Here is a 12,278-nt window from a genome sequence, read left to right as displayed (position 1 = left end):
ATGTTAAGCGTAGAGGGTTTTCCCCTTTTGTTAAAAACAAACATGCAAACAAACCCTCCTTAAAACAGAATGAACTTTTAAAAGCCGAAACAGTAACGTGGACACTTCCAACAGCAGGTGCGCTGCAGGCGGCACAGCAGAGCGCCTCCTCCTGCGCCAAGTGCTGCATCGCCGAGCGGCGGAGTCTTTACAGGTAGACGGACGGGAGAAGTGAGAGGAACCCAGGGTCCGCCCGAGTAAACCACTAGGAAAAAAGAAAAAGGGAGGGGTAGGCCGAGAAAACTAATAAAGGAGGCAAAATAATCTAAAAGGAAAAAGAAGAAGAGATAGAAAAAAAAAAGAAGGGATAGAAAACAGGATGAACCCAACTCTTAGGATTGAATTGTGTCCCACAAGATTTAATGGAATTAAATCAGAATTCAGTAACTAAAAGAGATAGGAAATCCCACATATTTGGAAAGATTCATTTGGAAGAAAAAGGCCTAAATTTGAGGAGATTGTTAAGGTTAAATGAGCCCATAGGGTAGTGCTGGTCTGATAGGACTGGTGTCCTCAGAGGAATAGATGAGGACACAGGAGAGGACGGTGTCCATACGGCCCAGAGGGGCCTCAGGAGGAGCCAGCCCCACCCACTCCCAGATTGTGGACTTCTAGGGTTCCGAACTAAGAAAATAAATTTCTGTTCTTTAAGCCACTCAGCGTGAGCTGTTTTGTTACAGAGCCCTAGGAGACTAACGCACCAGCCACGTGAGTAGGTTCACTAACTGTGAAGGGCTGAGCAGCCCACTGACAAGGCAGAGACCGTCCCATGGCCTGAGAAAGCACGACCCGCTATGTTGTCCCCGAGAAGTTTTAAGTGTGAAAATAGGATAAAAGTGCCAATAAAAGAAAAACAGATAACATAACAAAAACAATCATAAGAAAGCAAAAGTAGGGGGATCCCTGGGTGGTCCAGTTGGTTGGTGCCTGCCCAGGGCATGATCCTGGAGACCCGGGATCAAGTCCCATGTCGGGCTCCCAGCATGGAGCCTGCTTCTCCCTCTGCCTGTGTCTCTGCCTCTCTCTCTGTGTCTCTCATGAATAAATAAATAAAATTTTAAAAAAAGAAAGCAAAAGTACTATATTAATATCAAAGTAAGTTTCAGGAAAAGGAACATTAATAGAAATAGAGACTGGGGGGCTCAGTGGGTGAAGCATCTGCCTTCGGCGTGATCCCAGGGTTCTGGGATCGAGTCTCGCATCGGGCTCCCTGCGGGGAGCCTGCTTCTCCCTCTGCCTCTGCTCCTTCCTCTGGCCATGTGCTCTCGCTCTCTCTCCAATAAATAAAGCCTTAAAAAAAATAGACCTTGAATAACAATAATGTATATGCGCCTAATAGCAGAGCTTCAGAATATAGAAAACATAATGTAGCCGGAGAGGGAATTTGATAAATATACAATTTAATGGATTTCAACATTGTCTCAGCAAGTGTGGACAGAACGTGGAGCCAATTTGAAGTCATGGGCATTTACGGGACGCTTCACCTCCTCCTTTTCAAGAGCTTCTGGACCATTCACTGACACGCCATGCGGGACGAGTCGCGAGCCATCCCACGGGGTTGAAGTCATCCGGTGGATTCTTTAAGCGTAATGGAATTAAATCAGAATTCAGTAACTAAGAGATAGGAAATCCCCCATATTTGGAAATTAAACAATATGCGTCTAAATACCAGTGGCCCAAAGGAAAGTACAGGGGAAGAAAACTCTTTGAAGCTGAAAGAAAAAACAATGAGGTAAGAGCTTGCGGGGCGGCCACAGGCTTCCGTGTTGATGCCGCAGTAAGGCCTCGAGCCGGCGGCCTAGGCGCCCGCTTCCAGAACCTAGAACCCGAGTAGGAGGACGGAGATGCCAACAAAAGTCCAGCCCGGGCGGCAGGAAGCACAGTGGGAAGGTGACCCCGGAGGCTGGTGCTCCAGAGCGTCCACAAGCCCGGGGTCTGGTCGGGTGAGGCCGAGGACAGGACGCCAGGTGCCCCGCAGCCAGGTCACCCGGGGGCGACCGGGGGTCAGCCTCACCTGGGCCCTGGCCCACACACGTGCTCGTCTGCACACACCTGCACCCGCACCCCCGCCCGCACCCCTGCACCCCCGTGGCTGCCGCCCCAGTGCACCCGGCTGCCCCCCGTGGCCACATCCACATGTCCTCGAGGCGTGAGCAGCTCGCCCAGGGGCCAGGGCCGGACAGTGGGGAGGCTGCCGCCCTGCAGGGCCCCGGGGCAGCAGGTGGGCTGGGGTCGTGGGGTCCAGGCCGCCCGTGCCCAGGATGGAGCCCCCAGTCCACGGCCCTGTGCCTGTCGGGGCCCTCGGTCAGGTCCCATGGGTCAGGGTTCCGGACACGCAGGAGCCGAGTTTGGGGACAGCGGGGTCGGCGGTGCCCCCGCCCAGAGCGCCTGCAGGGCCGCCCGGAGCTGCGCCGACTCCCTCTGCCCTCCCCCCCCCCCGCCGCCCTCCTGCCTCAAGGGTGCGTCCCCGGGGTGCACGCCTGACCTGGGCCCAGGTCCTGGGGACCCCGCTGACTCCGCGGGGGGGACAGCCACCGGAGTCCCCGGAGGCCTGCGCACGCCGCACGACCCGGCGCCATCCTTGGCCCATAATCTCGGCAGTTCCTGGGATCCAGAACATTCCAATGTGGGCTGGCTGCCCTCTGTCTGGCCCCCGGCCCCCCGGCCCCACCCCGTGCCCTCCGCAGCCTGGGCCCCGGCGGGAGGTGTCGCTCGGGTCAGCGGCTGCAGTGGGCAGGCCTGGCGCCGCGGGGTGACTGGGGTGACGGGGGTGATGGGGTGACCGGGGTGCCGGCTCTTTAAGGGTGACATCACAAGGCTGCGGAAGGCCGGGCGGCTGTGGGGCTCCGGGGCCTGGGCTGTGCCCGAGCGTCTGCGGGCTCTGGGCTGCCACCTCCATGGGGCCGCAGGCCCGCCCGTGAGCCCCCGCGCCGCGGCCATGGCCGAGGGGAGCGAGCTGATGAGCAGGCTCATGAGCGAGAACGCGGAGCTCAAGAAGCAGGTGCGCCTCATGAAGGAGAACCAGATGCTGAAGCGTCTGCTCAGCGAGAGCTGCCAGGAGCGCGGTGGCCTCGGGAGCCGGGACCTGCTGTTCCCCCGGGCGCCCACGTACCCCGAGGACTGCTCCCCCGGGAGCGCAGGTGAGCCGCGGGGGCGCTGACGCCCGAGGCCTCCCCGGGAAAGCGGGGCCGGGACCCCCTCTGCCGTGTCCTCAGCCGAGGCCTCCCTCCCGGCCCGCGGGCCCCATGGACGACACGGGGTGGCGCCGCCCTCAGGCCGCCTACTGGGTGGTCTCGGCGCCTTCCTGGCTGGGACCCCCCTGCGGCCCCGGGGGTCTCGGACAGGCCCGGGCAGGGGTGCGGGGGCTGGGGGAGGAGGCGCTGTCGCCCACGGGGTCAGCTGGACACACCCCAGCCCGCCAGCCCGAGCTCCCGCAGCGGCCACGCTCACGCCTGCCACAGGGACCGCCCGGGCCGCGGGGCCTCGTGCCCTGGGACACCCCACAGCAGGTCAGGGCGCCCCCTCGGGCCCCAGGACGGCCTGGTCCCGGGAGATGGGTCTGGCGGGGGCCCCCCCAGGGCTCAGAGCCCCCCCGTGTCAGCTGTGGTCCCGGGCCTGCCCCGCCGTCCCTCCGTCCTGCACCCGCGGGTCCCCAGTGACGGGCACTTGCGGGGGGACCCGGTCAGGGCGGGGTCCCTGGGACGGCGGCGCCCCCCGTGCTCACGCCCTGGGCCCCGACCCTGCAGGACAGCAGGCCCTGGCCGAGGAGGCGGGGAGGCCCTGCTGCAGGGCCGGGGTTCAGGTCAGCGGGGCGGCGGCCGCCCTGGGGGGAGCTCAGCTCTGGTCAGCGCCCCCGTGCCCGGGGCTCCGGACGCGCCTCAGGCCCCCCAGGCTCTGCGCCCCAAGGCCCACGGTTCCTACTGCCCCTCAGCGCCGCCCTCTAAGCAGGACGCGCTTTCGAGCCCGTGTCCTTCACTGGACAGCACGCGCCGGTGGCCGAGCGCCCCCTCGCCCGAGGGCCGCACCCGCAAGGCCCCCCCCCCCGGGGCAGCCGCTGCTCACCCACCCGGTTCCTCTCCAAAGCCCGTGGACGGTGCGTCCACGCTCTTAGGGGCTGGGGGCTGGCCGGGGTCACTCCAGCCCGTTCACACGGAGCTGCCGGAGGGGCGCCACCAGGCTGTGGCCTCTACCGCCCCCCGCAGCCCCCGCCCTCCCCCCGGGCACCTTCGTGACCCCTGGGCCACACCGCGCTCCGCGGGGTCCCCAGGCTGCAGGCCACGGGCTTGTGTGTCGTGGGCCCCCACTCATCCCGCCCTCGGGCCCAGAACCCGGCGGGGCCCTTCCGGAGCTTCTGCGGGGGGAGGGAGGCCGAGGAGCGGGCGCGGCTCAGGGCCCCCCTCGCGGGTCTGGGCTCCGGGCTCCCCGCGGGGTTTCTGCGACGATGCGACATGATCTCTTCCCATCGATCGTCAGCGGGGGCCGAGGTCTGCACAGTGCCTGCTTCTTGGACTGGACTGAGGATCGAAGATAGCGGGTGCTTTTTGTTTTGTTTTGTTTTGTTTTAATGTTCACACACCTGTGCTGGAGTCACAGGAGGGAATCGGGGCTCAGTGAATAGGAACAGAGAGCCTGAGCCGGCTGAGCCCACCGAGGCCCCGTGGGTGCAGGGGGGGCCCCCCTCGGCTCTGCCCCCCAGCTCTGGGCAGCCCGTGCTCAGGGAGTCCTGAGGCGGCGGCGGGACAGTCCCGGCTGCTCCGGCCGCTGCGGGTCGGGACGCGAGGCAAGACACCTCCGGGGGCTGTTCTTCTTTTGAAGTTTTTTTTTTTTTTTCTGGGAAAACATCTCCGAAGGTCGATTAGTTGGCTCCCGAGGAGGTACATTTTAGGATATGATGTTTCTTTTTCTTTTAGGGTTTTATTTATTTAAGGAATGTCTCCCCCCAGCTTTGGGCTTGAACTCACAGCCCCCAACATCGAGGGGCAGCTCCTCCCACCGAGCCAGCCGCCGCCCCTGCAATTTTTCATTATAGCTCGGAAAAAACACAGTTTCTCAAGAATGTGTTTGCCTCTTTGGTGGGAGGGAGAACCAGTTCACCGTATGAGGCTAGAAAGGGGTCTTGTGAATCACAAGAAGAATCAGTACTTTGAAGGTGACCGCGGGTCATACCTTCTGCGTGACAGTCACTAACCCTAGCGCCCTGGAAGGAGGCGTTGACGAGGGGGACAGAAGGAGCTGCTTCAAGGATGTGAAACATGAATCACCCCCCACGGTCCCCCCAAAAAACCGAGTAGAGAAAAGGCAGAGATAGTCCAGAGAATGAAACCCGAGGGGGGTGAGCACAGGACACGGTCACCAGGGTCGGGGGCAGGGCGGCCGCTGAGGGGGAGCACCAGGAGGCCCGACGGCGCACACCTGGGCCTGGGGAGCGCAGGGAGCACGGCGCGGTGTCTGGACGAGGGAACCGGGACTCCTCCCCGAGGCTCAGCAGCGCAGTGGATGTGAGACTCGCCGTGTGCGTGCATGTGTGTGTGCCTGTACGTGCGTGTGCACACACGCGCCGGGAAGCGGGTAAATGTATCCGGTAAGCTACCCGATGACTCAACGGCGTGTCCCCGAGGTTCATGCTGCCACCCCGAGGTATGTGGCAGAGGGAGGCCCCCGCAGGACGGCCGCGGCCACGTAACATTTAAAAGCGTTGGCGTCCCTGTGAACGAGCGAGGACGCACGGGCGTCAGGAGGCTGAGCGGCGGCTCCCTGGGGCTCTGGGGGGCTCTCGGCCTCAGGACCCCCTCCTTCGGGCCTGACTCCCCCTCCCCGTCCAGTTGCAGACTTTGGAAGGTTCGCCGGTGCCCCGGAAGCGCCCTGCCAGCTGCCAACGTCCTCCCTGGAGGAGCTGCTGTGCTCGCACGCCCCCATGTCCCGCGAGGACGATGCCTCCCCCGGCTGCGCGGCGCCCGCCCCGGTGCCCTTCAAGGCTTTCCTCGGCCCCCCCGAGCTGCACGCGCCCCGGGGCACCGACCTCAAGCTGTCTCCGCTCCTGAGCCCCCTGCAGGACCCGCTGGCGGACAAGACCCTGCTGGAGCCCAGGGAGATGGTCCGACCCAAGAAGGTGTGCTTCTCGGAGAGCAGCCTGCCGTCGGGGGACAGGACCAGGAGGAGCTACTACCTCAACGGTACGGCCGGGGGTGCGCGGGCCCTGGCGCCCCGGCTCCGCCGTCAGCAGAGGGGGGCGGGCGGCTCAGCCCGGGTCCGGGGCTGCTGCTCTTAAAACGTCTTGCCTGTTAAAAAACCAACATTGGGGGCGGGGGTGGGGGGGAGCCCCGGTGGCTCAGTGGTTTGGCTCCGCCTTCAGCCTGGGGCGCGATCCTGGAGACCCGGGGTCGAGTCCCGCGTTGGGCTCCCTGCGTGGAGCCTGCTTCTCCCTCAGCCTGGGTCTCTGCCTCTCTTTCTCTGTCTCTCATGAATTAAAAAAAAAAAAAAAAAAAAACCAACGGCGGGGACCCCTGGGTGGCTCAGCGGTGGAGCACCAGCCTTCGGCCCAGGGCATGACCCCAGGGTCCCGGGATCGAGTCCCGCATCGGGCTCCCTGCAGGGAGCCTGCTTCTCCCTCGGCCTGCGTCTCTGCCTCTGTCTCTCTGTGTCTCTCGTGAATAAATAAAATCTTAAAAAAACCCAAAAACCCAACGGAGCCGCCACCTCCTCAGGGAACGCAGACAGCGTGGTGGTCGGAGGGCCGGCCGCCGGAGATGGGCGACGTGGAACAGAGAGTCCAGAAACAAGGCCGAGGGTGTACAGGTTTAACGTGCAGCAACGGCACCGAGACAGTCAACGGAGGCACAACAGCCTTTGCAACCAGTGGTGCTGAGACGGGTGGACAAACGTGCACGAGCGTGACGTTGGACCTCACACCACATACAGAAATGAACTCAAAATGTATCAAAGACCTGAAAAAATCTAAAAGAGCTAAAGCCACGAAACTCTTCGAGAAAACACACACACACACACACACACACACACACACACAGCTTATGACCTCGGGTTTGGCCACAGGTTTTTAGATGTGACCCCAAAGCACGAGCAACAAAAGGGGAAGTCCGTGCTCTGGGCTTTCTCGGAAGTAAAAGCTGGTATATTTCAAAGGCCCACGTTTCTAGAGAGCGGAACCCGCCCACGGGGGGAGAAAACCCCGGTCCTCACACCATAAGGGCGAGTGTCCCGATGTGTGAGAACCGCCCGCGACCCAGCAGTAAAAAGCCAAACAATCCAATTAAAACTGGGCCGAGAACTGGAAGGAACGTTGCCCCAGAGGAGACGCACACGTGGGGCACGGCGAGATGCTCAAGATCACCATCGGTCACCAGCAAAATGCTGAGGGAACCACGGGACGGCGCGTCAGCCCACGGCGGAGGCTATCACACGCGCGCAGGGGGACGTGGCCCCCGAAGGCCGTGCCTCGCCGCTGTGCTCCGGCTCGGCAGGTTCATCCCAGATCAGACCCGGAATCACCAGGCGTCCCCGCAGCTCGGGTCGAGGGTTCAGGTCCGGGAGAGCCGGGCACGTCCGTCCGCACAAACACCTGCGTGAACGCTCCGAGCGGCGTTAACCTTGGAGCCCCGACGGCGGGCGGCGCGCGGGGATGACGGGACGTGGCCCACCCCCGCGGCGGCTGTGGCTCGGGGGAGCAGGAATGCGGCGTGCGCGGACCTGGGGCGCACCTTGTGCCTGGCCGCCCCGGAGGGACCCCAGAGCACCCACGTCCGCAGGGACAGCAGGTGCGTCGGCAGCTGCAGGGGCCGTGGGACCGCGGCGGGACAGGGGTTTGTTGTGTTCTGTCTTGGAATCAGGTCATGGTGGCGGCTGGACGGCTGTGAGGGTACGGAAACCCCGGAGTCGCACGCTTTGAGGGAGGGGGCACTGCGCCCCGTGACCTCAGTTCCTTGGTGCAGGCGTGGGCCCCGAGGCCCCCGGGTCACTGTGAGGGTGAAGGAGGCGCAGCCCCCGGGACACCCGTGCACCAGGACCCCCTCGCCGCGCACGCTGGAGCGCCGAGCTGTGCTGCTGTGAGTGGCCACCGTGTGGCCCGTCACCCCAGCATGTCACAGCAGTGTTTCTCCTCGGCCCCCTGAAACCTGCTTTGCCCACTGGGACCCCGCGGCCCCAGGGCCCCCCAGCTCTGGGCCCTCGTGGGGTTCAGTGGGGAGCCGGGCTCTGGGCCGTGTGGCTCAGACGGGACCCTCTGCCGGGCTGTCCACACCCTTGCAGCCCCTCCCTGTCCCCACCGCAGAGCCACCTCCCCTGACACCCATGGGCCCCATCCACAGATGCTCCCCTCTCGGCGTCTGGGGGTGCACGGCTGAGGCAGTTGCATCCTGACCCTGTCCTCAGGGGCCTATCTTCGGGGCCTGTCCTCAGGGCCCTGTCCTCGGGGGCCATCCTCAGGGTCTGTCCTCGGGGGCTGTCCTCGGGGGTCTGTCCTTGGGGCCCGTCCTTGGGGCCCGTCCTTGGGGCCCTGTCCTCGGGGGTCTGTCCTCGGGGCCCTGTCCTTGGGGGCCGTCCTCAGGGTCCGTCCTCGGGGGCCTGTCCTCGGGGGTCTGTCCTCGGGGGTCTGTCCTCGGGTCACTGTCCTTGGGGGCCGTCCTCAGGGTCCGTCCTCGGGGGCCTGTCCTCTGGGGTCACCAGTGGCCACCTGGCAGCAGCCTGTCCTGAAAGGGCTGATGAGCCCCTGTGGTCACCCACTGGCGGCGCCGTGTGAGCGCCCTGGAGGCTGTCTTGGCTGGACGGTTAAGGGGACCCGGGCACAGGATGGGGCCGAGGAGGGCAACCACCTGCCCACGGCCACGGCCAAGGCTGGTCCTGGGGTCCTGCCGCTCTCAGGGCTCAGGTGCCCGAGTGGGGTGTCCTGTGTGTGGTCACGGGACCCACCCGTGGGTGTGCCCCTGCCCTTGGGGTGGAGCCCGCAGGCTGCACCAGGCGTCACCTGTAGGGTTGGTCTGGTGGCTGGACAAGCCCCGGGCCCCTCGTGGGGATGAAAGCCCGGCAGGAGCAGGGGGAGGCGTCGGGCGGAGGCTCTGGGCAGCGGGGATGCGGCTGTGCTCGCCGGGGTCTCGGGGTCACATGCATGGGGCCAGGAGCGTGGGAAGGGTCTGCTGACTGAGGGACGGGGCTGCAGCAGGTCTGGAAGCAGGTTCTGGGGGGACAAGACAAACGCTCCTGAGCTGAGAAATAAGCTTGAAAGGCATTTCCCTTGGTCTCAGACGACGGGGGTGGGGGTGGGGGCGACGACCCGGGACCACAGGTGGTCAGGCTGCCTGGGGTGAGGGGACAGGGGTCGCTGCCCTGGGGCCGCAGGAGGGTCCAGCTCTCCTTCCCCTGCTGTTACCCTCCGGCTTGGGGGCGGCCGGGGCCCTCCGCGGTGGGGGGGGGGGGGCGGGCCCCAGCGCTTCGCCCCAAACCCGGCCGCGATTACTTCAGTTGTTCCCCCAAACGGATCCAGGGGTGCGGCAGGAGGAGGCTTGGCCCCTGACTGTCCTTGTCCTGCGCCGGCCTGCCCCGCCGCTCCTCACAGAGATCCAGGGCTGCTGCGGCGCCCAGAAGGACGGGCGCATCGTCGGGGAGATCGCCTTCCAGCTGGACCGGCGCATCCTGGCCTACGTGTTCCCGGGGCTGACCCGCCTGTACGGCTTCACCGTGTCCAACATCCCCGAGAAGATCAAGCAGGTGCGCCCCTGCCGCCGCCTCCCTGCCGGGTCCCTCCCTCCGCTGGGGCCCTCCCGCGCCCTGGGGTCCCTCCCTCCCCCCGGGACCCTCCCTCCCCGGGAGCCCCCTCCCTCCCCGGGGTCCCTCCCTCCCCTGAGCCCCTCCCCAGGCCCCTCCCTCCCGGAGGCCCCACCCCGTGCTGCCCACACAGCTCTAGGGGTCCCCCCTCCCCCGCCCCTCCCCCCCTCCCCCCACCTGCCCTCTGCGGCGGGGAGGCCTCGGGTGACCCGGGGTCCCAGCGCCCGGGCCGCGCCGCAGGGGGTGGGTAGGGGGTGGGCAGGGGGGGGCCGCCGCCCACGGAGCCGCCCCCGCAGACGTGCACCAAGTCCCTGGACGGGTCGGTGGACCAGACGCGGCTGCGGGAGCTGACCCAGCGCTACGCGGCGCTCACGGCGCGCCTGGAGAGGCTGGGCTACAACCGCGACGTGCACCCGGAGTTCAGCGAGTTCCTCATCAACACCTACGGCATCCTGCGGCAGCGGCCCGACCTGCGCGCCAGCCCCCCCCGCAGCCCGGCCGCGCTGCGCAAGCTGCTCATCGACGTGCTGCCCCCCAAGTTCCTGGGCGACTCGCTGCTGCTGCTCAGCTGCCTGTGCGAGCTCGCCAAGGACGACCGCAAGCCGCTCTTCGCCTGGTGAGCCGCCCGCAGCGAGCCTCCCTGCGGGGCGGGCGGGGCTGGAGCGGGTCGCCTGCGCCCCTCCCGCGGCCGCCCAGGAGCGCCCCGGCCCGCCCGGCCCCAGCAGGCGCCCCCTCGGCCCCCGGCCCGGCCCGGCCCGGCCCGGCCCGGCCGCCCACACCCGCGGCACCATCGAGTCACTGTATTAAAACCATCCGTTTCCTGTTTCCCTTTCCCTTGGCTCTTTGAGGGGTGGAGAGCGCCGGGAGGTGCCCGCGGGATCCGGGGGCTGAGCCGCGACCCAGCCTTGAGGGGCACAGCTCCCGGGCCTCCAGCCAACGGGGCACCCGCCCGGCCAGGCCTCGAGGACTCCACTCCGGCCGCAAGGAGCCTGCGGCTGGTTTCCCCAAATGCAGAGCCTGAGGCGAGGGTTCCGTGCGGGCAGGGCGGCTGTAGGCCCCGCAGAGCTGGGGCAAAATGAAAACACAGGTCCCTTGTTCCGACGTGGGAATTGCATGGGACAGCAGCGTAGGGGACAGAGAGGAGGGCGCCCGGGGCTGTGTGGATTCCGGGGAACCTGCTTAATCCAGGGATGATCTGACACGCCCCCTCCCCCCATGCTGGAGCTGTCAGGTCCCCGTGTCTCCTGAGATCTCCAAGACAAGTGACCCCCTGGGCCCACGGCCTGGCGCTGGCCCCCTCCTGGGTCTTGGCTGAGTGGATGGTCCCCGGTCCCGTCCCTGCTGTGGGTGTGAAAGTATTGGGGTTTCTGGGTCACCTGTCCCTGTCACAGCCTCCTGTGTCCCAGAGGCCCCAGGCGTCTTAGGACACAGCCACAGCCTGGGCAGCCCGACACCCCAACAGAACAGGGGGCTTCAAACCACACTTATTACCCCCCAGCCGGGGGCTGGACATCGCAGCTCCGGAGCCCCTCTCCTGGGTGCGCAGATGCGGCCTTCCCTCCGCGGCCTCACGGGCTTGTGCTCTCCCTATGAGGACACCAGTCGGAGTAGACAAGGGTCACCCCATGACAGACATGATGTTAACTTTACTGCCTTTGTAAAGACCCTGTGTCCAAATACAGCCGCTCCCTGAGGTGCAGGGGTCGGGGCTTCAACACATGATTTTGGGGGTGGCCACAACCCAGTCCATCACTGACGCCTCCCTGCCCTTCCAGCCACTGGACACCCACCCCCGGCTGAGGGACTCTGCCACCTTGGGGGTCCATCCAGGGTGCACAGATTTAGCACCAGGGCTCTGCGTCGGGGGAGGGGGGCTGGTGGGCACTTGGGCACCACCGGGACGCAGGCCTCTAGGGACGAGCCTCAGCGTTAGGACCCGGGTTTGGAAGAACGCTTTCGTTGGGCCTTTGCAGGTCCTGCCGGGGCTCCCGTCACTCGTGGGACCTAGAGGAGGGAGAGCGGTCATCGTGTCCACCCAGGGGAGCCAGGGCTGCAGAGGGCCTGGCCTGCCGCAGCCTCCCCGGGGTTCTGGGCTTGTCTGGCTGCTCCAGGGGTGGGGTCCCGAGGCCACACACGGGGACCAGGAGCTGGGCGTCTCCCCCCTGGGACCTTGGCCCCCCTGCACTGCCACGGCTGGGTGGGTCCTGCGCCCTGGCGGATGGCAGACGGGGTACAGTGGGCGTCTGGGAGGGCCCTGGCGGGCGGGCAGGAGTGTCCTCAGGCTGGTGCTGTCCCTACCCTGCCGGGCTCGCCTCCTCCTAGGTAGCTCCGCAGGCTGGGAATGCCCACCTGGTGGCCCGGCTGGGTGTCTGGGTGCAGGGCCCTGGGCTGCTGGCCCGGACACGTCACCCCTTCGTGAGGAGCCTCCGGCCTCCGGAGAACAGCCAGCAGCTGGGGAGCTGGGG

At 65.7% G+C, this 12,278-nt stretch overlaps 1 protein-coding gene and 1 long non-coding RNA gene across 3 annotated transcripts; one reads left to right on the top strand and one right to left on the bottom strand.

Moving 5' to 3' along the window:
* Nucleotides 1–1,422: 1,422 nt before the first annotated feature.
* On the bottom strand, nt 1,423–2,862 carry LOC144302090 (uncharacterized). The gene is made up of 2 exons (XR_013368979.1): nt 2,525–2,862; nt 1,423–1,617 (listed from the first exon to the last, which is right to left on the bottom strand). It is a non-coding gene; the product is annotated as an uncharacterized LOC144302090 (long non-coding RNA).
* SPATC1L (spermatogenesis and centriole associated 1 like) lies at nt 2,849–10,638 on the top strand. Of its 2 annotated transcripts, none has more exons than XM_077879466.1 (4): nt 2,849–3,179; nt 5,862–6,212; nt 9,533–9,756; nt 10,110–10,638. In XM_077879466.1, the coding sequence occupies exons 1-4, from the start codon at nt 2,978–2,980 to the stop codon at nt 10,431–10,433; spliced, it is 1,101 nt and encodes a 366-aa protein (XP_077735592.1). In that variant the 5' UTR covers nt 2,849–2,977; the 3' UTR covers nt 10,434–10,638. The 2 variants fall into 2 exon arrangements, with proteins under 2 accessions (XP_077735592.1, XP_077735593.1); XM_077879467.1 differs by having other exon boundaries at nt 2,852–3,179; nt 9,605–9,756.
* The last annotated feature ends 1,640 nt before the right edge of the window (nt 10,639–12,278 follow it).

Source organism: Canis aureus, chromosome 30 (assembly GCF_053574225.1).
Source record: "Canis aureus isolate CA01 chromosome 30, VMU_Caureus_v.1.0, whole genome shotgun sequence".
In the NCBI taxonomy this organism is placed as follows: domain Eukaryota; kingdom Metazoa; phylum Chordata; class Mammalia; order Carnivora; family Canidae; genus Canis; species Canis aureus.
Note: the sequence above shows the minus strand (reverse complement) of the source record. Positions and strands in the feature narration are given on the sequence as shown.

What these genes read in the sequence shown, in the direction of transcription:
- SPATC1L (XM_077879466.1), top strand. Translation starts at nt 2,978, where the DNA reads ATGGCCGAGGGGAGCGAGCTGATGAGCAGGCTCATGAGCGAGAACGCG. An exon ending in CTGCTCCCCCGGGAGCGCAG is followed by an intron (nt 3,180 to 5,861) that starts GTGAGCCGCGGG and finishes CTCCCCGTCCAG; the next exon opens with TTGCAGACTTTGGAAGGTTC. An exon ending in TCCCCGAGAAGATCAAGCAG is followed by an intron (nt 9,757 to 10,109) that starts GTGCGCCCCTGC and finishes CCGCCCCCGCAG; the next exon opens with ACGTGCACCAAGTCCCTGGA.